Consider the following 21,639-nt stretch of genomic DNA (forward strand, 5'->3'; position numbering starts at 1 on the left):
GATTGGATAGAAAAAGTGAGTTGGAATATTTAGCTTACATTCGAAATTAAAGTTTCCTTTCCTAAGCTGCTAAGGAGCGTGTGGTAAGTTATCATATGTTTTGTTTTTTATTTTATTTTTGAGGTGTGACGTGTATTTTCTAGTACTTCACAAAGTAATATCAAGTTGTTTTCTTTGAGGTAATTTAGCTAAATATCATTCTTATAGAATCAGGGCTAGGAAATGGTGGAGTTACTCTACTCCTAAGCAAAAGCAATGGGCCATTCCAGAAAAATTTTGTTAACCCCCCGTCCAGACGATGTGCATTTTTTTTTTCTTGCCTCTCTGAAATAATATATTTCTAGTGATGTCGGAAATTCCGATGAAAATCCGTGGACTTTCGCAAAATGCGTCGGAAATTCCACTCTTTTTTGCTTTTTTTAACTAAATTGGGCTCTTCCAGAAAAAAATTGATATAGGGGGGTGGGTGGATGACGGGAATTTTCAGATAAAAAAAGCACTCGGAAATCCAGTCAATTTTTCAAAGTGCTTCGGAAATTCTGCTCAATTTTTTATTTGAACCCTTGGAAATTCCACATAATTTGTCAAAGTTTTGAAAAAGGTATCGGAAATTCCAGATTTTTCCACCAAAAAATTGATTTTGTATCGGAAATCCAGGACTTTCAATTGCTTTTGTATTGGAAATCCAGGAATTTCAAAAAAACATTTTACCTCGGAATTCCGCTGTCGTCCACCCCCTATAATGGACTTTAACTGGAAGAGCCCATTGCTGTCCCGTGGAAATTCATACATTTTCTTCTCTCTCCTTTCGAAATCTTGAACTTTACTTTACTTTACTTTAGTGTCCGGTGGGTATACGGTGGTATTTCGGGTTTGATAGAAAACACCGTACATAATCCTGCCGTACATGGCAGTATAGTCACACTAGGAAATCAAGCTTCAGTCATCTACACAACAGGAGGATGTACAGTATTTGAAACAACAAGGCTGATAGTTACCTGAATAAAGTTCAAGCTCCCAAGACAATTAATTAAAACTTGAAAACTTAAAATGAGACAGAATGACCAATTGCAAACGTGCAATAAATAGCCAGAATATCAACCAACCAAATTTTGTCATTCAATTCCCGAGGCAGCGCTTCGATTTTTAAGGCCTTGTTTATACACTAAAGTAAAAATAATTCCGCACATGTAAATGGGTCAGTGTTTGAGGTCCGGCAAAATTTCAGGGAAGTAGCCTATCCGGCAGTACGCAGATCTAGGTGGATTCCGTCTCCCTCGTAGATCTTTTTCTTGGGAAGTTGATCTTCAAATTAGTTTTCAAGGTTGGCTTGGCTCAAATTTTCTCATCTATGGCTCAAATTTTAGGCAATTTTTCATATTTTTAAAAATGTTAATTTCATTAAAAAGTGCCGGGTTATTTTTTCATAAATCCCTTAATTAGGAAGTTTTGCGGCGTATTTTTTTGCTTACGAGTCAAGTAAACGATATACCTTAAGGGAACTTATTTTGGCGGAAACTAATTTTGGCGAATTTGGCGAATTTAGACAAAATTCGCCAAATTCAGTTCCCGCCAAAATTAAATATTTTGCACACTCATCAAAATAAGTTCCCGCCAAAATTAAATTTTTTGTTTCCTTGCCTAAATAACCCCTGAAATTCATCAAAATTGCTCAAAATAATGCAAAATAGAACAGATTTCGCTGTCATTCGCCCAAATTAGTTCCCGCCAAAATTGAAAAAATTCACTATTAGCCAAAATTAGTTCCCGCCAAAATTAAAATTTTTTGAGATTATTGCGGCTCGCCAAAATAAGTTCCCGCCAAAATAAGTTCCCTTAACGTAGCGCTTTCGCAGCATTAATCTTTGATACACATTTTGGCGGGACGCTAGTGTGACTAACTGCATAGACCTTTTCGCCTTTCCATCCGCCATCTTGAATTGTATGCAAAAATAGAGGAAAGAAAAAGCCGTGGTGGGATTTAGTTGGAAAGTATGCAAAACATATGCAAGTTTACAGAAAGATTAAGACTGACATCAAAAAATTCAAACGACCTTTCCACGAGACACTTCTAAATTATCTGCCATTATGAGGATGTTCCGAAATTAACCAATCGGGTTTACTATCGGAATTCCTCTGGGAGTTAGCGAGTCGGGAAATGTAAAGTTACGTAATAGGTATAATACATAATTTTTCCGGGGGTGAAACGTATAAAAAAATTGAAATGGTTTGTTTTTTTCTTCATTATATATTTAAGTTTTCATTATCAAAATTCTAAAAATGCTAATTTGTAGACCATATTAGAAAATGGTTATATATTTCGCAAAATAAACACTTACAGAAGCTATTACTTACTATTCTTACCCCCGCTTTCTAAACAGCGTCTTCTGTGGGCGTGATATCAGGCGGAGACAAAACGCCCTCATCGTAAGATTCTCGGGTCGAGTCTGTCGGTCCTATTGTTCATGCTAAATCCATACACGATGACGTCAATGTTTGGCGGCATAGCTAAAAATAAAAACAAAAAGATTATTATTATTTTTGCATGGATTACGCTACCTTATACGTCATTATAAAATTATACAAAACGAGAGTGAGTCTAGGCCGCCCGCCTAGAGAGCGCGGGCCCTAATATTTTTTCTCTCACGGTCTTCAGGGGAAAACGAAAGTGATCGATATTCTTCGAAAGAACTTGCCAAAAAAACCTCTAGACAAAAAGATGTATTTTGAGGTTGGGAATGGATCCTGCGAAGATGAAACAATTTTGACTAGGCGTTTTTTTGGCAAACGCAAAAACTCTAATTTTTTTCTTCCCTCAAGCTAAAAAGGTTACGGGTTTTGGGCAATCGAGGCAAAAATCAGCAAAAAGCTGGTGTTTTCCGTAAATCTGAGAATTGCAATATTATCCTCACTGATTATGCATGTAAGTTTTATATTAATACTTTCTTCTTGCATATGTTTTGCATACTTTCTAAGGGAATTTCACCACAGCAATTCGGCCACCATAATTTTTGCATACAATTCAATATGGCGGATGGAAAGGCGAAAAGGTCTATGGAAATTACCATGTGCGCATACCCTCTTAATTGTCAGCTATCTTTTCTTTCGCTACGACTTGGATATTTGGATAGTTTTTATTTAAAACAATAACTTGTTAGTCAGTTGGGTACTGTAACTTGCTCTAATGTTGACACCCCTTCTCTAATTCTGACACCCTTTTTATCAGCTGAAATTTATAGAAAGGTTGAAACTGTTTTTCTTTGCTTAGTGGTCAGAGGAATAATCCTTTTCCAATCAGTGATTCAAGCTGTCATATTATTCCTTTCTCTAAAGAAGATAGTCGAAATTATACGAGGGATGTCAATATTAGACCAATTTAAGGTACACAGTTGCATTTTTGTTTAAATATGCTCAACATTTAACAATGCACAAATGAGCAAATATTTCTGCAACAGTGAAAATCATCCGCCAAGGTACAAAAATAATCCTTATTCGGCTGACGATAAATTATTCTCCTGGGAATAGAACCGCCAGACGATCAAATCAAAACATTGATCTGAACCCGCTGAATGTGTGACGTCATAATTACTGCTTTCAGTTTGCATGTTTTGAAAGTTTGATGTGTGTAACTCCATCTTGGTAGAATTTTTTAATGGCATGAAACCAGAATACGTATAATGTCTTTAAGGACAAATTTCTAAAAGGCTTTCACTGTTCTGTAAATATTTCGTTTTGAATTAAGAAATGATTATAATATTTCTTTAAGATGCTTATGTTATTTTTTTATCTTTGTGTAAACTTGAATATGTTTTGCATATTTTCCAACTAAATCCAACCACACCTTTTTCGCTCCTCTATTTTGGCATACAATTCAAGATGGCGGATGGAAAGGCGAAAAGGTCTATTACAAGCCTGTAGCCTGGGTGACATCATGTGCTTCCTTGTGATGTCGCTCATTTTTTCTTCATTTTCAAGGAGGACAAGTTGGGGAAAGTTGAAAATGGTACCAAGATTTAGCTCATGAAAGTCGCCCTTTGTATTTAGAAACTTTGAAGGCCCCACAACTTGCTATTGCAATTGAAGTTAACAATCAATAAATTTCTTATACCTTGACTATTTTTTTTTCTTTCCATACTGCAATTTCTTTACAAAAAATGAACCTCAAAATCGAAGAGTGTACTATAATTACTGCCCTATCTGTGGGCAATAGATCTTTTGCTAGACGTGATACCATTTTGACTCCAGCAGTTAAAACACTACGTAATGACTCTTTAAATGCATGGAAATTGATCTACTATCAGACTAGCGTGTGGAGTCATTACATAATATTTTCACAGCTGTATATAGGTGCAGTTAAAATGGTATTGTGCCTAGCAAAAGGTGTATGGCCCCAAAACTTCTAACTTTTTTTCATAATGTCCATGATTAAACTTTTGATATGTTTTTTCAGGTTTCTTACTCAATTTGAGGGTGGTGAATTCAGAATTCAATAAATGTCAACAAGTGGCAGTTTTTGCATAATTTGCGTTTTCTTGCGTTTCGGTTTTCTAACGCAAAAAAAAAAGTTTTTTTGGGGGGTTCTAAAATTTAAAAAGGTCTAAGTAAACTACGTGCTAGAGCTCTTCAAACTGGGCAAAAAATACAACAAATTTCCAATTAGCCTAGACCAAAAGAAATTGATGTTTTTGTGGTAAAAAGGTCTTTAATTTGACATCAATTTACACAGAATTTGGGGAAATTCCCCATTTTCCTTCATTTTTTGTCAGTTAGTGTAAAACGCAGGTCACAGGTTGCAGGTCACAGGTCAGTGATGACAGGTTGGCTCTAATCAATGTCATTGCAGAGGAAAATGTTAAGGAAAACACAAAGAATTATCAAAAACATAATTCTCAAGCAATTTCATCCATATAAAACCATTTCAAACATCAAAATTTAACCATGTGCTTTTATCGATCTTGCGCCGTGTATAAGGCAGACCATAAAATATTTGAAACCATATTATTATACGTATAACAGGTATATTACATATATTGTAATGTTTGTAATGTTATATGATGGTTACATATAATAAAACTACCTTCTCAGAGAACTCACAAGCTTCTGGTTGGTGTAATTTTATATCCAGCCATATTGTTAGCATCACATTCGGTATGCTAAATATTTTTGGTGTTTTTCTCTTGTAAGACATGATATTTTGTGATTCTGTCAATATTTTTGTCAAAAATAATTGTCATTAAGTCATTAAAATAACAATTGAATGATCAATTGATCAATTTTTTTTTATTTTTTTTTCAACCTCAACACATATTTTTTTTTTTTTAGGTAAATCACAAATTTATTTGGATATACATATAATAGAAATCAAATATATTTTAAGATGAAAAATCTGAAAAACAGTGAGCAATGACCAAGAGGAAAAAGAAAAGGCAAACATGAAAACTGAAACCCTGCAAAGACCAGTGTGAAAAACTCAAAAATGTCCAAAAATATGTTATGATTAATTAGTTTCATCCTTCTAAAACCACTCTCTTAGGGACCTCACAAGCTTCTGATTGGTGCCGTTTTATATCCATTCACACTATCAACATCACATTCTGTATTATAAATATTTTTCGTGCTTTTGTCTTGCTAGGCATCATATTTTATAATTTTATCATTATTTTTGTAAGTAAGTGTCACTAGGTTGTTATTCTATTCAATTATCATTTTATGATATCTAAATAACATGTATTACTTTTTTGTAATTTAATGCGTTATGTATTGATGTTATGTTATGATCTTATTATCTCTTTTCCGGTCTGCACTTTGTTGACCTGTGACCTGCGACCTGTGACCTGTGACCTGCGTTTTACACTAACCGATTTTTTTGTCTTTAAGAAAACGAGAGAAAGTTGATTTTTCTTATATTTTTTTTATCTTCATTTTCAAACTTTTTTATTTTTATAAAGGATTGTGCAGATCCAGTTTCCTAGTCTAAAATGATCCAGGTATGTAAAATTGTACCATATTTTAACCAGAAAATGTCCATTTTTTGTTCATTTCCAGATTTCACCAAATTACATGTTCATTTCACAAGCAGTATATAAGAGGTTCATACGTGGATCAACAGTCATGAAGGTTTTGGCAACAGCAACTGTACTCTTGGTTGTCTTCGTACTTCACAGTCAACTCAATAATGCTGAAGCAGACACATTAGGCAAAAGTTCTGGCGGTGGAAGTAAAAAGAAGGGACCTAAAGTTACACATATAGTGAGTTATTAAAGTTTGATATTTAAGGAAAAGCTTGGCCTACCCCCTTCTGAGATCCCTACGCGCTCATAAAAGTAGGAATTTAGTCAAAGGCATGATTCAGTAAACCCTCTCATCTCAATCTACCTGTTTATGAAATCGCTGATCTGACATATAACTTCTTAATTACACCAGCCTTTTTTTTTTGTTAGATATTCTACCTTTTTATAAGTTTTTTTTTCAATTTATGCCTGCTTAATTAATTGATTGACCTGGATTGACCCATCTTTGTAAAAATTCTTATTCATCGTTCCAGGTTTTTTTTGATATGAAAATTGGGAACAAAGAAATAGGGCGTATCAGAATTGGTTTATTTGGAAAAACTGTGCCCAAAACTGTTGATAATTTTGCACAATTAGCAACTGGAGAGGTGAATATACAAACGTCTCTTTCAACAATTCTTCTAGCATTAGATTTTCAGTCCTTGCAATACAGATTGTTTGGTCAATATTTTTATACTGATTGTCTGGAAATACTTTTAATGTTCAATTTCATTGATTTTATAGCAGCTTTTCTTGAATCCATCCATTGAAAGTTAAAAGGCTTCAATGAATTTTTGAAATCAAATATTTATTTTATTCATAGAAAGGCTTTGGATTTAAAGGCAGCAAGTTTCATCGTGTCATCAAAGACTTCATGATTCAAGGTTTGTATGTTCTCCTAAAACTGAAACTAATATCTGTCTATAAGCTACCCTCCCATCTTATTTTAAGTATAATTGCAATGTAACCTAATTTTTAATTAAATTTTATCTCTAATTTGTTTACGTCCCTAATTATGTTTATTTATTCAATTTTTGTAAACAGCAGGGCAGCATGCACTTACAGTACTCTTAAGGCCAGTACTCTTAAGGCCTAGACCTATCATTACCGATCCCTTGTAATCAGGCGTTTTTTATAGAGTGCCAGTTGCACCTTATGGATTAAAAAGGGTCATAAATTAATTCTGTTGAAATATTCTCAGTTAGATCCAGTGCAGTATGGGTTTTTCAGATGATATATGCTGTCCTATTGGCTGGATGTATATATTATAAACAATTAATGTTTTTTTTCTTTTTTTTACTGATAGGAGGTGATTTTACACGTGGTGATGGTACAGGAGGTAGGTATGATGAAAGAATTTCATTCAGCTTCTTCAAAATGCATGAAACATTCCTTTTTACACCATGGTAGAAATTAGAGATATCGACCATCAAAATATCTTGATACTGTAGTATTCGCTTCTTTAAAATAATATATGATTGGTAATTTGAAACTTTTTTAACAAATCAATTTTAATGAAAATCCGTAAAATTACTTCATCGAGAAAAAAAGTAATCAATTATCTTCGCACCCTCGTCCAAGGAAAATTTTAGTCAGGAAAAATCAGGTCAAACTCATATAATATCGGGGCACCTTCCCCGACAAATTCTTCGATGTTACTCACATGGGATTTATTTCATTTTGTTTATCACAGGACGAAGCATCTATGGTGATAAATTCCCTGATGAGAACTTCAAATTGAAGCATTATGGTCCAGGATATGTCTCAATGGCAAATGCTGGCAAAGACACCAATGGATCCCAATTCTTTATCACCACTGTCAAAACTGGGTGGCTTGATGGAAAGCATGTCGTCTTTGGTAAAATCCTTGGTGGAATGGTATGTTTAGAATTGAATCATTTTAACCCTATTCGTACTAGCTTTTTCAGTGGTGAAACTAATGTTAATAACTCCTGAAATAATAGAGCTTTGGACATGAAATTTTCTGTAAATTCCCAACTTGTGGTGAAGGAAAAGCTCCCCCTTTAGTTCTGAATCGACCCTAAAAGCCTAGTATGAATAGGATTACGGCTGTTCTAAATCCACTGGCCATAAAACAGTCCAAAGATCCTTAGCGAATAGATATAATAGAATTGATAGCATCGTATTCGATTGAAATCCAAAATCGATTATAATCGATTGTGTTTCATAAACAATCGATTACACGTTTTTTTTTAAGAAACTAGTTTTACCAAGCAGCCTCGATGTTTCTTAAGAAATTGACCTTTTGAGCCTTAAAATGTTTCTTACATGTTTCTAAACTTTTGGACATAATCAGCCTATTTTTCATGCAAAGAAAAATCATTTGTTTTGATTGGAAGGTTCTTAAAAAAAACAAATTAAAAAATGTTATTTTCTCATTCTCAGCCTCAGCATGTTTCTTGGATGTTTCTTAGTTTTTAGACATTCATGTTTCTTCAAAGTGTGTTTCTTAAAAAAAGAAACGTGTAATTGTTTATTGCCATCAATGATCCCAACCAATATTTGGAATCTGTTAAAAATTTATAACTCTATTAGCAACTGATAACACTTTCGTAAAAGATGACTGATTGAGTGCCAAGATTATGAATATCGATCTGAACGGTACTACTTTGCACGCACGGGACAGAGGCAAGTGTGCAAAGTCATTAAAGTAGAGACTTTCTTTTTGAATTTGCGAGAGAATTCAAATTCGCGTTCGAAAAAGTTTTTTCGTTAGTATTAGAAAGTTTGATCACAGTAAATTAGCTGCGTGTTACAATTTAATTTAGACTGAAAAGTTCCTGAAATCACTTTAAATTAGCGCGCGTATAAAAGTGCCAGTAGCAGCAATACTTAGCAGTCAGAAGAAATACAAAATCAGAATGTTTTTCGACTGACTGGACAGAGAGAAAGACAAGAAAGTTTCCTGGTTCACTAAAAGGTAAATTCATCATTTTGCTTACAATTTTTAAGCTAACACATAATGCTACATTTCTGAGCATTATTTTGTATAAAAATTGCTTTGCAAATCTTTTTTTTCAATTTTTTTTTCAGGACGTTGTTCGGATAATTGAAAACACTCCTGTTGACGGAAGCACTCCAAAAGAACAAGTCATTGTTCACGATTCTGGGCTCGAAACACTCGATAAACCTTTCAATGTAGAGAAAGAGGGATAAACGTTCTTTTTTTAATTAGGAAAAACTATAAGAACATGAGGCTTCAATGGGTAAAAATTTTAGAACGAGCTAACATTTTGAGGCTTTGCGTACTATAAAACACTGAAATTCTTAGGGAATCACACTAAAACCTTGGTTACACCATGGTCAGAATAAGAACACTTAAGAACATTTTTGGGCTTTAAACTCAAAAAGTTAAGAACATCCGAAGGCTTCAAAAGTTTTAACGTTCTTTTAAAAAACGTGTATTTTTTAGAATATTTCGTTGTTGTTCCTAATTTTACGATAAAGTGCTAGACTTTGTTAGCATCGCATTTTTTCATCGTTAATTTTTCTAGGTATTTTTTCCCCTTTTATTATCAATTTCAACGTTATGCATGTAATTCTTTCAGGTAGCATTTTTTAATAACAAGGTTTTTAATTTATTTTGTATTTTTTTTGTCTAGTCCTAGTTTGAATTGGATAGAATGAACAATGCACCTTAAACGTTGTGCCATGAAAACTTGCTATCTTTTTGTCATCGCATTACTGCATACAGGCTGTTTGTAACGAAGATAGACTTTAGTACAACCTTTCGTGAATGTTATCAGAAGAATAAAAAATCAAATAACAAGTTGAGTGGCTAGGATTTAATATAGGATGTTTATAATGTCTCAGGAAATAAAAACTAAAATCCCAGACGTCCCCATTTTAGACAGATCCTCTTTTACTTTATAAAAGTAATCTAAGGAGTCACTTAAAAAAATCAAATCCTTTTTCAGGTTATATTATGTATTCCATTTGAAAGCTTCCGAAAAAACTTTTAGCTGTGTAAAGCTGATTTTCATATTGTCGTTTAGATTTATGGACAATTAGATCAAGATATGCTGAATTGTACGGTGCGAACCTCTAGTTTTGATATCAATTTAGATCGCCTAACTTTTTAACCACAGGTTTTTATCGTATTTTAAACCTTAAAAAAGTATTAAAAAGATCTTCGGTTTGATTTTTGAATAAAATCTTTTCTCGAGGAAATTGAAAAAAGGATTATTCAAATTCAGGTTTTTGAACAAAACCATGAAAAAGGGTCTTTTTCTCTTTCACATCTCGTATCATGAACTCGAACGGTCTGTCAACTGTAACGCGTAATGGCATTGAACGCCCAGAGGCTCCTAGACTTCCAGCACTAGCCTTTGTTCCTTCTTCATTCACTTCAATGGCGACTTTCTGTATAACATCCATGAAATTGATGTCAGCATTTTTCACAGCAGCAATCCGAGAAAACAACGAATTGAACCCAGCTGTTCTCAAAACCTTATTAAGAACAAAATCGCTTGTGATTTTAAATTTTGGTAGAAACACTTGTATTTTGATTGGCCTGGTCATCTTAGATTCCAAGATCTCTGTAATATCCTTCCGTTTGGCAGGGTCCGTCTGACCAGGGAGAACTATACAAAAACTATATCTATCTCCTGCATAAGGGATCTCAACAATTTCGAAGTTCTCACCACGATGGAATCTCCCTTTGATTGAACCGAACATCATTTTGACCTTAACCTTCTCATTTTCACTCAAATGGAAATCCATTTCTTTCGTTTGTTCAGGTTTAAACGGCATCTTCCAATGACCATGAAATGCTAATGTATTGACAACGAGGACAGAATAGTCGGTAATGATACTGTCTGGTGTTAAGAGCTCCCTAATCATGCCCATAGTGTGATTTGAAACCCATTTGTTGATCACATCTCTTGTTTCCGTTACATGTCCTTTCATGACAATCTGCTCAATAATCTGTTTGTATTTCTTCTTCATTTCTGAATCTAATTCAAATTTCGAATCGATCCAAATCTTATTCGCTTCTTTCAACTCTGGTGATGTGATGGATGGTTTGATAACGTCCACGTGGTTCGGATCTAGTCCCAAAGCTGTTTTAACTGCAGCTCGATGCTCTTTGTCCAGTAGTGCAGACATTGATTTGATAATTGAGAAGATGCCATAAGGAGAATATACCATATTCTTTTTCTCTTTTCTCTGTTCATCCCGCAACAACTGAGTGAACATTTTCTCTTCTAATTTTCTTAAAGTACTTCCCGCCTCTTCGTCTCGTCCAACGACAGCATTGTTACCCGATTCGTCCCGATTAATGACGTCATTTGTACCCGATTCATCCCGATTATTGACGTCACAGGTAGTCGACACTTGAATTATTCCAAGTAGTATAGCCACTAAAATTTTGTTCAACATTTTTCAGAAATCTTACTTTACAACTTTACATCACTTTTCTTTCAGTGTAAAAGCTTCGTTTTCCTTATTTCTTCCAAAAGATTTTTCGTCTAATTTTTCACTGTTTAAACAGGTCCAGTAAACAGAAGTAATAATTTTATATTAAAATTTTTCAAAGTTTACACACTTATATGATGAATTTGCAGTTGGTGTTTGCTTTTGCCTCTGTTTAAAGTAAATTGCACAGTCAATTGATTATTAGATGAATTAAGCAAAAAAAAAAAACATCCAGATTCTCTAGATTCTAAAATCTATCGCCAAAAGAGCTTTTCGAGGGGGCGCCAAAATTTTGTTGATGTTTAATTGGGCGATTAGGCGCCCTTCGACACGTTTATAGCGCCTTCTATAAGTGCAATGTTAATTTTTTTTCGCCTGCAGTGCTTCGTTTTATTTTTACTATTGCATCCTTTCTCTTGAATTTTTCCAAAGCTAACATTGAATCGCGAAAAGTCAAAGCAAGAGAAGTGTTGCGTATCCACCAGGGGTTAAAGAGGATACTAACCCCCTAAATGAGAGATTGCCAAAAAGATTGAAACTTGCTGATGCTCACTGTGGTTTTTGTGGTGTTATGCTGACTAATTTTCTCCTTTTTAGAAGATCTTTTAAGCTGTTTGACCTTTCTTACACCAACATTTTTTGCCTGCAGCGACAGAACTACAAACAACCCTTACTCCCGCCAACTTTCGAATTTTGGGGCCTCTTTCAGCCATTGATTTTTAATGGAGAGTGAAGTAAGACCAGCGGCGCAAAAGTTTAAAGATTATCAGGTAATTTTTCTGATAAAGTTTTAGAAAACAAAAATAAAGACCAAATCGACTTACTAGGTATAAAATTTCCATTTCAAGTATCAACAGCTCATGTTTTTTATTTGAGGAGCTTTATTTTTGGTGTTAAATCGGTTAAATCGGTATAAATTAGGGCATTTTTATAGAAATCTTAAAAATTGAAAATTGAAAAATTTTCCTTGTTCGAAAAACTATGATATTTAAAATTATAACACGGAAATAGATATCAAGTTATCATTACCACCACCTTACCGTATAAATAAAAGCTTTTTAACTCAAAGATTCCAGGCGTTACTTTCATCCAGTCACTGCTCTTACAGTTTAATGGAGGGGGGGGGCCGCAAATTAGGACAAAAATACCAGGGGCGCCAATTTCATAGTTTGCTATTGTCAGACAATATTGACGATATATTGCTGAATGTTCGCAATGTATTGAAAATATGTTGCGCAATATATTGGTAGATTCGCTGGAGTTAGGTATTCGGTATTCGGGATTCGCATTCGGGATTCGAAAAAGCTCAATAAAAACTTAACGAAAAAAGATATTAACTTGAGATAAAAAACGGATGCAAGCACACATACTAAGGAATAAATCCCAATAAAAAAAATTCAGAATATGAGCTCATTTGTCACGTGACTATGGGAAATTCCCCTATTCGGGATTCAAATCATGTCAGGGACCTTTCTTCAAAAGCTCGCCAGTCGTCAGTAAATGGTTGAATTGACTTCAAATAAAAAACGGATGCAAGTTCACATGTCAAGAAAGATATTCCAAAAAATAGAATTCAGAATATGAGCTTAGTTGTCACGTGACTACGGGAAATTCCCCTATTCGGGATTCAAATTATTTCAGGGACTTTTTTCAAAAGCTTACCAGTCATCAGGAAATGGTTGGATTGACTTCAAATAAAAAACGGATGCAAGCTCACATGTCAAGGAAAATATTCCAAAAAAAAAAATAATTCAGAATATGAGCTTAGTTGTCACGTGACTATGGGAAATTCCCCTATTTGGGAGTTATTTCAATTTAGAGACCATTTTTAAAAAGCTTACCAGTCATCAGGACATGATTGGATTGATTTCAAATAACAAACGGATGCAAGTTCACATGTCAAGAAAAACATTCCAAAAGATATTATTCAGAATATGAGCTTAGTTGCCACGTGACTATGGGAAATTCCCCTTTTCGGGATTCATTTTAATTTAGGTACCTTTCTTAAAAATCTCATAAAAACTCAAGGAAGAAAGGTATTGACTTGAAATAAAAAACGGATGCAAGCACACATACTAAGGAATAAATCCCAATAAAAAAAATTCAGAATATGAGCTCAGTTGTCACGTGACTATGGGAAATTCCCCTATTCGGGGTTCAAATCATGTCAGGGACCTTTCTTCAAAAGCTCGCCAGTCGTCAGTAAATGGTTGAATTGACTTCAAATAAAAAACGGATGCAAGTTCACATGTCAAGGAAGATATTCCAAAAAATAAAATTCAGAATATGAGCTTAGTTGTCACGTGACTACGGGAAATTCCCCTATTCGGGATTCAAATTATTTCAGGGACTTTTTTCAAAAGCTTACCAGTCATCAGGAAATGGTTGGATTGACTTCAAATAAAAAACGGATGCAAGCTCACATGTCAAGGAAAATATTCCAAAAAAAATAATTCAGAATATGAGCTTAGTTGTCACGTGACTATGGGAAATTCCCCTATTTGGGAGTTATTTCAATTTAGAGACCATTTTTAAAAAGCTTACCAGTCATCAGGAAATGATTGGATTGATTTCAAATAACAAACGGATGCAAGTTCACATGTCAAGAAAAACATTCCAAAAGATATTATTCAGAATATGAGCTTAGTTGCCACGTGACTATGGGAAATTCCCCTTTTCGGGATTCATTTTAATTTAGGTACCTTTCTTAAAAATCTCATAAAAACTCAAGGAAGAAAGGTATTGACTTCAAATAACAAACGGATGCAAGTTCACATATCTGGCAAAATATTCCAAAAGATATTATTCAGAATATGAGCTTAGTTGCCACGTGACTATGGGAAATTCCCCTTTTCGGGATTCATTTTAATTTAGGTACCTTTCTTAAAAATCTCATAAAAACTCAAGGAAGAAAGGTATTGACTTCAAATAACAAACGGATGCAAGTTCACATATCTGGCAAAATATTCCAAAAAAAATAATTCAGAATATGAGCTTAGTTGTCACGTGACTATGGGAAATTCCCCTTTTCAAGAGTTCAATTATTTTAGGGACCTTTCTTAAAAATGATTTGATTGACTTCAAATAACAAACGGATGCAAGTTCACATCCTAAGGAACAAATTCCAAAAAAGATAATTCAGAATATGAGCTTAGTTGTCACGTGACTATGGGAAATTCCCCTTTTTGGGAGTTATTTCAGTTTAGGGACTTTTTTTAAAAAGCTTACCAGTCATCAGGAAATGGTTGGATTGACTTCAAATAAAAAACGAATGCAAATTCACATGTCAAGGAAAACATTCCAAAAAAAACTATTCAGAGCATGAGCTTAGTTGTCACGTGACTATGGGAAGTTCCCCTTTTTGGGAGTTATTTCAATTTAGAGACCTTTTTTAAAAGATTACCATGGATTGATCATGGATTGAATTCATTAGCGTTTTCTTATTTTTTTTTGAAGGACATTCATTTTTCTTTTATTAGAACACCTAAATTTTGATTGAGGCTGAATGTTCTTATTTTTCAACCATTTTCAGCCTTAGATGTTCTTGTTAATGTTCCTATATATGGGTCCAGATAACAAAAGAAATGCATATTGTCTCGAGTAATAAACCCAACAGGTACTGAACGTTGTTATAACGTCCAAACAATGTTGTCTCAACATCAGAACGTTATCTGACGGACGTTAAAATAAATGTTGAAATAACGTTGTGTGCCTTTAATAAGCCTTGAAAAATCCTCCCCTGCAGAAAATTTTTTTTAGTCTTGGCACGTTATTAAGATGTTCTTAAAAAAAAAAGTCTATTCACGATAAAAGTGTGCACTCTTTTTTCATTAACCTATAACTTTTGAAGGAATTATTCAATCTTTATAAATTTGGTATCAATGGAAAGATATTAGCGAGTGGAACAATTTGAAATAAGAAAATCTTTAAAAAAATTCTGAAATTGAAGATGAAAATAAAGAAGAAAAAAATGAAGATCTTGTAGAGAAGTGCTATAACTTTCATTTTCACTGGAGAGATTTATTTTGAAGATTTTTTTATTTCAAATTGTTCCACTCACTAATATCTTTCAAATGATACCAAATTTATAAAGATTGAAGAATTCCTTCACAAGTTATAGGTAAATGAAAAAAGAGTGCACACTTATCGTGAATAGACTTTAATTTTTTATCAAATCGCTGATGTTCTTATGAAATATGTTCTTATAAAAAAACGTGTATTTTAGAAAAGAAAAGCACGGGAAATATTTTCAACGGAGCTTAGATCTTTCCCAATTCGGAATCTTAAAATAATAAGATTCAGTAGAGTAACTCGGAAGAATATTTAGGATCCTGCAAATTTATGAAGAGTCTTTTTTTGAATGAAAAATAGATTTCAAAGCTATGCTAGTTGATTTACTTATAAAAAACTGTTTTGTTACTCTTAGGTGCCAATTAAACAACCCCCTCCCCCGCTTGTTAATTTTTCGAAAATTTTCCAACCCCCCCGGACCTTATTGGGACCCCCCCCCTGCTTATTAATTTTTAAAAATATTTTCAGCTGTCAAAGAGAAGGACTCTTATTTTGCTCTAAATAGCCTGATTTTAGCCTATATTTACCCTCCCCGTTTATTAAAATCTCGAAAATTTTCCAAACCCCCCCCCCCCGTTTAATCGAACCCCCTATTTATTTGGCACCTAAGAGTAAGCGATTTTAACTGTCTTCATGAAAATATAAACGACTGTAAGTCTATCTCCTTTTTCTTTGAGAGCTTCCTTGCCGCTACGTTTAAATCGTAAACAAAGACAAGATAACCTCATTGGAGTAATTTGTTAACGACGAAAAAACTTCGTCGAAATTCTCTCTTGTTTAACTCTTTTCAACTGGCTTATATATATCAATATATAGAAACTAGAGACAAAATTGTCCCGTCAGTTTATCAAACTTCCGTCAAATATCTTGTTTAAGCTGGAAGGATCGAATAGTTTTAGAAAGTATCGGTTTCAAACTTTGATAGTGTTATTGGACTAACTTTGAATTTCAACGCACTATTTTCTTCTAACCATAAAAAAATTCGTATCAAATCATTAAAGTTACTTAAAATGTATAAGTTCGCTTGAAAGAAACAAAGGAGATGGACTTCCAGTCGTTTATATTTTCATGTTGTGTCTTGAACTCCATACACTAAGATTTTATTATGATAAAATTTTGATCCAGATATTTTTTGGAAAACATTTCCTTGGTACTCTACCAACCCTGATAAATGAAAAATTTATTTTTATCTTCCCGACCGACCGACCGACCCATATTTTGCTAACGATCTGCCCTTAGAACAATAAATAAAATTGGTCTCGCCTAATGCTTCTATAAAGTCATTTCTCGTTTCACAAATCTGATAAGTATTAATCTAAAAGAATGCAAGCCGGGCACTTTTAAGCGTCAGTTATTTCTAGTAATAGATAGAGCTGAATATTATTTATGGATTCTTTTCCGAGATATGTGAAATTGCATCAGTTTGTTATTTGAAGTAATACCTTTCTTCCTTGAGTTTTTATGAGCTTTTCAAAAAGGGTCCCTAAAATTATAACTCCCAAAAAGGGGAATTTCCCATAGTCACGTGACAACTAAGCTCATATTCTGATTTTTTGGAATATTTTCCTTGACATGTGAACTTGCATCCGTTTTTTATTTGAAGTCAATCCAACCATTTACTGACGACTGGCAAGCTTTTGAAGAAAGGTCCCTGACATGATTTGAATCCCGAATACGGGAATTTCCCATAGTCACGTTACAACTGAGCTCATATTCTGAATTATTTTTTTTGGAATTTGTTCCTTAGCATGTGAACTTGCGTCCGTTTGTTATTTGAAGTCAATCAAATCATTTTAAAGAAAGGTCTCTAAAATAATTGAACTCTTGAAAAGGGGAATTTCCCATAGTCACGTGACAACTAAGCTCATATTCTGAATATTTTTTTTGGAATATTTTCCCAGATATGTGAACTTGCATCCGTTTGTTATTTGAAGTCGATACCTTTCTTCCTTGAGTTTTTAAGAGCTTTTCAAAAAAGGTCCCTAAACTGAAATAACTCCCAAAAAGGGGAATTTCCCATAGTCACGTGACAACTAAGCTCATATTCTGAATTTTCTTTTTTGGAATATTTTCCCAGGTATATGAAATTGCATCTGTTTGTTATTTGAAGTCAATACCTTTCTTCCTTGAGTTTTTATGAGCTTTTTAAATAAGGTCCCTAAACTGAAATAACTCCAAAAAGGGGAATTTCCCATAGTCACGTGACAACTAAGCTCATATTCTGAATTATTTTTTTTGGAATCTGTTCCTTAGCATGTGAACTTGCATCAGTTTGTTATTTGAAGTCAATCAAATCATTTTTAAGAAAGGTATCTAAAATAATTGAACTCTTGAAAAGGGGAATTTCCCATACTCACGTGACAACTAAGCTCATATTCTGAATTATTTTTTTTGGAATATTTTGCCAGATATGTGAACTTGCATCCGTTTGTTATTTGAAGTCGATACCATTTTTCCTTGAGTTTTTATGAGCTTTTCAAAAAAGGTCCTTAAACTGAAATAACTCCCAAAAAGGGGAATTTCCCATAGTCACGTGACAACTAAGCTCATATTCTGAATAATTTTTTTTGGAATATTTTACCAGATATGTGAACTTGCATCCGTTTGTTATTTGAAGTCAATATCTTTCTTCCTTGAGTTTTTATGAGTTTTTCAAAAAAGGTCCCTAAACTGAAATAACTCCCAAAAAGGGGAATTTCCCATAGTCACGTGACAACTAAGCTCATATTCTGAATATTTTTTTTGGAATATTTTGCCAGATATGTGAACTTGCATCCCTTTGTTATTTGAAGTCGATACCTTTCTTCCTTGAGTTTTTAAGAGCTTTTCAAAAAAGGTCCCTAAACTGAAATAACTCCCAAAAAGGGGAATTTCCCATAGTCACGTGACAACTAAGCTCATATTCTGAATTATTTTTTTTGGAATATTTTGCCAGATATGTGAACTTGCATCTGTTTGTTATTTGAAGTCGATACCATTTTTCCTTGAGTTTTTATGAGCTTTTCAAAAAAGGTCCTTAAACTGAAATAACTCCCAAAAAGGGGAATTTCCCATAGTCACGTGACAACTAAGCTCATATTCTGAATAATTTTTTTGGAATATTTTCCCAGATATGTGAACTTGCATCCGTTTGTTATTTGAAGTCAATATCTTTCTTCCTTGAGTTTTTATGAGTTTTTCAAAAAAGGTCCCTAAACTGAAATAACTCCCAAAAAGGGGAATTTCCCATAGGCACGTGACAACTAAGCTCATATTCTGAATTATTTTTTTTGGAATATTTTGCCAGATATGTGAACTTGCATCCGTTTGTTATTTGAAGTCGATACCATTTATTCCTTGAGTTTTTATGAGCTTTTCAAAAAAGGTCCTTAAACTGAAATAACTCCCAAAAAGGGGAATTTCCCATAGTCACGTGACAACTAAGCTCATATTCTGAATAATTTTTTTGGAATATTTTCCCAGATATGTGAACTTGCATCCGTTTGTTATTTGAAGTCAATATCTTTCTTCCTTGAGTTTTTATGAGCTTTTCAAAAAGGTCCCTAAACTGAAATAACTCCCAAAAAGGGGAATTTCCCATAGTCACGTGACAACTAAGCTCATATTCTGAATATTTTTTTTGGAATATTTTGCCAGATATGTGAACTTGCATCCCTTTGTTATTTGAAGTCGATACCTTTCTTCCTTGAGTTTTTATGAGCTTTTCAAAAAAGGTCCCTAAACTGAAATATAACTCCCAAAAAGGGGAATTTCCCATAGTCACGTGACAACTAAGCTCATATTCTGAATTATTTTTTTTGGAATTTGTTCCTTAGCATGTGAACTTGCATCCGTTTGTTATTTGAAGTCAATCAAATCATTTTTAAGAAAGTTCCCTAAAATAATTGAACTCTTGAAAAGGGGAATTTCCCATAGTCACGTGACAACTAAGCTCATATTCTGAATAATTTTTTTTGGAATATTTTGCCAGATATGTGAACTTGCATCCGTTTGTTATTTGAAGTCGATAGCTTTCTTCCTTGAGTTTTTATGAGCTTTTCAAAAAAGGTCCCTAGACTAAAATAACTCTCAAAAGGGGAATTTCCCATAGTCACGTGACAACTAAGCTCATATTCTGAATTTTCTTTTTTGGAATGTTTTTCTTGACATGTGAACTTGCATCCGTTTGTTATTTGAAGTCAATCCAACCATTTCCTGATGACTGGTAAGTTTTTTAAAAATGGTCTCTAAATTGAAATAACTCCCAAATAGGGGAATTTCCCATAGTCACGTGACAGCTAAGCTCATATTCTGAATTATTTTTTTTGGAATATTTTCCTTGACATGTCCTTGACGATTGGCAATATTTCAACAATACAGGGGGTTGTTTACAGAAAGAAAATTCTAATAAATTTTTATAATAGAGTACCTGTACATTACATTTCGAGCGTACATTACGGTGCGCAAACAATACTGTGGAATATTGTTCGTCAATATATTGCGTAGGGAGGGGCGGGGTTTCGGCTTCTTATTTATATAGCACAATCAACCTAGACATCTGACAACAATATGGAGATTGAAGGGTTGTTTTTGAGGAAGATACTCTGAATAAAAAGAAGCATTACTAATAATCAAAGATCAATTTTTAAATAAAACATATGGCACTTGTTATTTTTTTCATCATATCTGAAGGGAACTAATTTTCACGTTTTTGGACGTCTACTGCGAAAATTAGTTCTGATTTTTCAACATAAAATAAACTTTTCTCTCTCCTACTTGTGTCTCTCTTCTTTGTTTTGTTTTTCTCTTCCTATCTTTTTTACTTTTCTTGGAGGAAATCGACATCGACATCAAAACATTCGAAAAAAAAGAATCGAATGGTCATTTAAAGGTTTTGTTTTTACATAATTTTTCCCGTTTCATATCAGACACATATTTCTTATCGGGACAGTGTCTTCCTATTGTTATATTATGCTGATTTAAGCAAAAAATGTTTTTCTTTTCCTCTTTTTGACCAATCTTGCTACAAATCCGTGTCAATCCAATGCGAAAAAGCTTGTACAAATTAAAATTGATGAGAAAGGAACGATATCACTCTTATTCAAAAACAAAACCTTTAAAAGATTAAAACATTCGTTTGATAAGTTGTGTGTATTGCAAGTGAAAAGAAAACCTTTCTAATGGTCTAATCATAAAATTGTACAAAATATGATCTTACCAGGTCCTTCCTTTGAACGCAGTCTTGTATTTGTACGGTACAATATGAAATACAGCATTTATTATGTTAGTCTGAATCGCAGACCTCTATAGATATACTTCCTTCTTCTAAAAGAAACTTTTTTCGCTAGAGGATGAGCAGAAGCCTACATTTTTTGTACGCGTTTTTAACCAATCAGATTGCTAATATTTATCATGTTGACGATAAGAGAGAATATCGGCAAAAAGTTTGTGTCAACCGCGAAAATTAGTCCTGCAAAATGCGCTAAATTAGTAAGTACCCTTGCTTGCCTTGCACTGCCAGAATAAGTTCCGCGAAAATTAGTTTCTTTAACCTTATTAGCCGCAGGGGGTAGAATCTATCACACTACCACAGTTCTTTTGTGTATATCCCAAAAAATGACGCTTTTTCGAACGAGAATTTTTTCGAATTTTCTTCATAAATTTTGAAAAACACGTGAAGCAAATTTAAGGTATGAAAGCTCAAAATTTAAGTTAGCCTTTCTTCTTTCTGATGAGGAAAAGTTTAGATATAATATATATTTTTAGTTTTCTCACAATCTCAATTCAAACTTGTACACTTTTCTTTGAAACACCCGGTATTGCTTATTTTTCACATACAACCACCTCACTTTGAAAGAAGTGGTATTTCAAACCACCCCATTTTGGTCTTATCAGTACAAATTTTGTCTACTCGGAACCATTTTTCTCGAAAGTGCTTACTTTTGCAACATAAAATTTATTTGTTACACAATTTTATACTTTTAAACGATGCTACTTAATGAATTGAGCAAAGATTAAAAACATTTCACTCAATCCATAAATAATTGAACTCAGGAAATTTTAAAATATTTTTCTGATTACGAAAATTTTTGAAAAGATTCAA

General features: G+C 33.6%; 2 protein-coding genes across 2 annotated transcripts; one reads left to right on the forward strand and one right to left on the reverse strand.

Moving 5' to 3' along the window:
- Positions 1-9,729, forward strand: LOC136807619 (peptidyl-prolyl cis-trans isomerase B-like). The gene is made up of 7 exons (XM_067064213.1): positions 1-83; positions 6,046-6,249; positions 6,545-6,658; positions 6,874-6,934; positions 7,357-7,389; positions 7,744-7,928; positions 9,105-9,729. The coding sequence occupies exons 2-7, from the start codon at positions 6,061-6,063 to the stop codon at positions 9,225-9,227; spliced, it is 705 nt and encodes a 234-aa protein (XP_066920314.1). The 5' UTR covers positions 1-83; positions 6,046-6,060; the 3' UTR covers positions 9,228-9,729.
- Positions 9,730-10,235: 506 nt separating this feature from the next.
- LOC136807620 (serine protease inhibitor-like) lies at positions 10,236-11,560 on the reverse strand. Its single transcript, XM_067064214.1, has one exon. It carries the CDS (start codon positions 11,448-11,450, stop codon positions 10,254-10,256), a length of 1,197 nt encoding a protein of 398 aa, XP_066920315.1. The 5' UTR covers positions 11,451-11,560; the 3' UTR covers positions 10,236-10,253.
- Positions 11,561-21,639: the final 10,079 nt, after the last annotated feature.

The sequence above is a fragment of the Clytia hemisphaerica genome, unplaced genomic scaffold, assembly GCF_902728285.1.
Source record: "Clytia hemisphaerica strain Z4C2 unplaced genomic scaffold, Clytia hemisphaerica genome assembly, whole genome shotgun sequence".
Classification (NCBI taxonomy): domain Eukaryota; kingdom Metazoa; phylum Cnidaria; class Hydrozoa; order Leptothecata; family Clytiidae; genus Clytia; species Clytia hemisphaerica.

Coding starts and splice junctions, on each gene's coding strand:
- LOC136807619 (XM_067064213.1), top strand. CDS start 6,061: ATGTTCATTTCACAAGCAGTATATAAGAGGTTCATACGTGGATCAACA. Junction 6,659..6,873: donor CACAATTAGCAACTGGAGAG/GTGAATATACAA, acceptor TTTTATTCATAG/AAAGGCTTTGGATTTAAAGG. Junction 6,935..7,356: donor CAAAGACTTCATGATTCAAG/GTTTGTATGTTC, acceptor TTTTACTGATAG/GAGGTGATTTTACACGTGGT.
- LOC136807620 (XM_067064214.1), bottom strand. CDS start 11,450: ATGTTGAACAAAATTTTAGTGGCTATACTACTTGGAATAATTCAAGTG.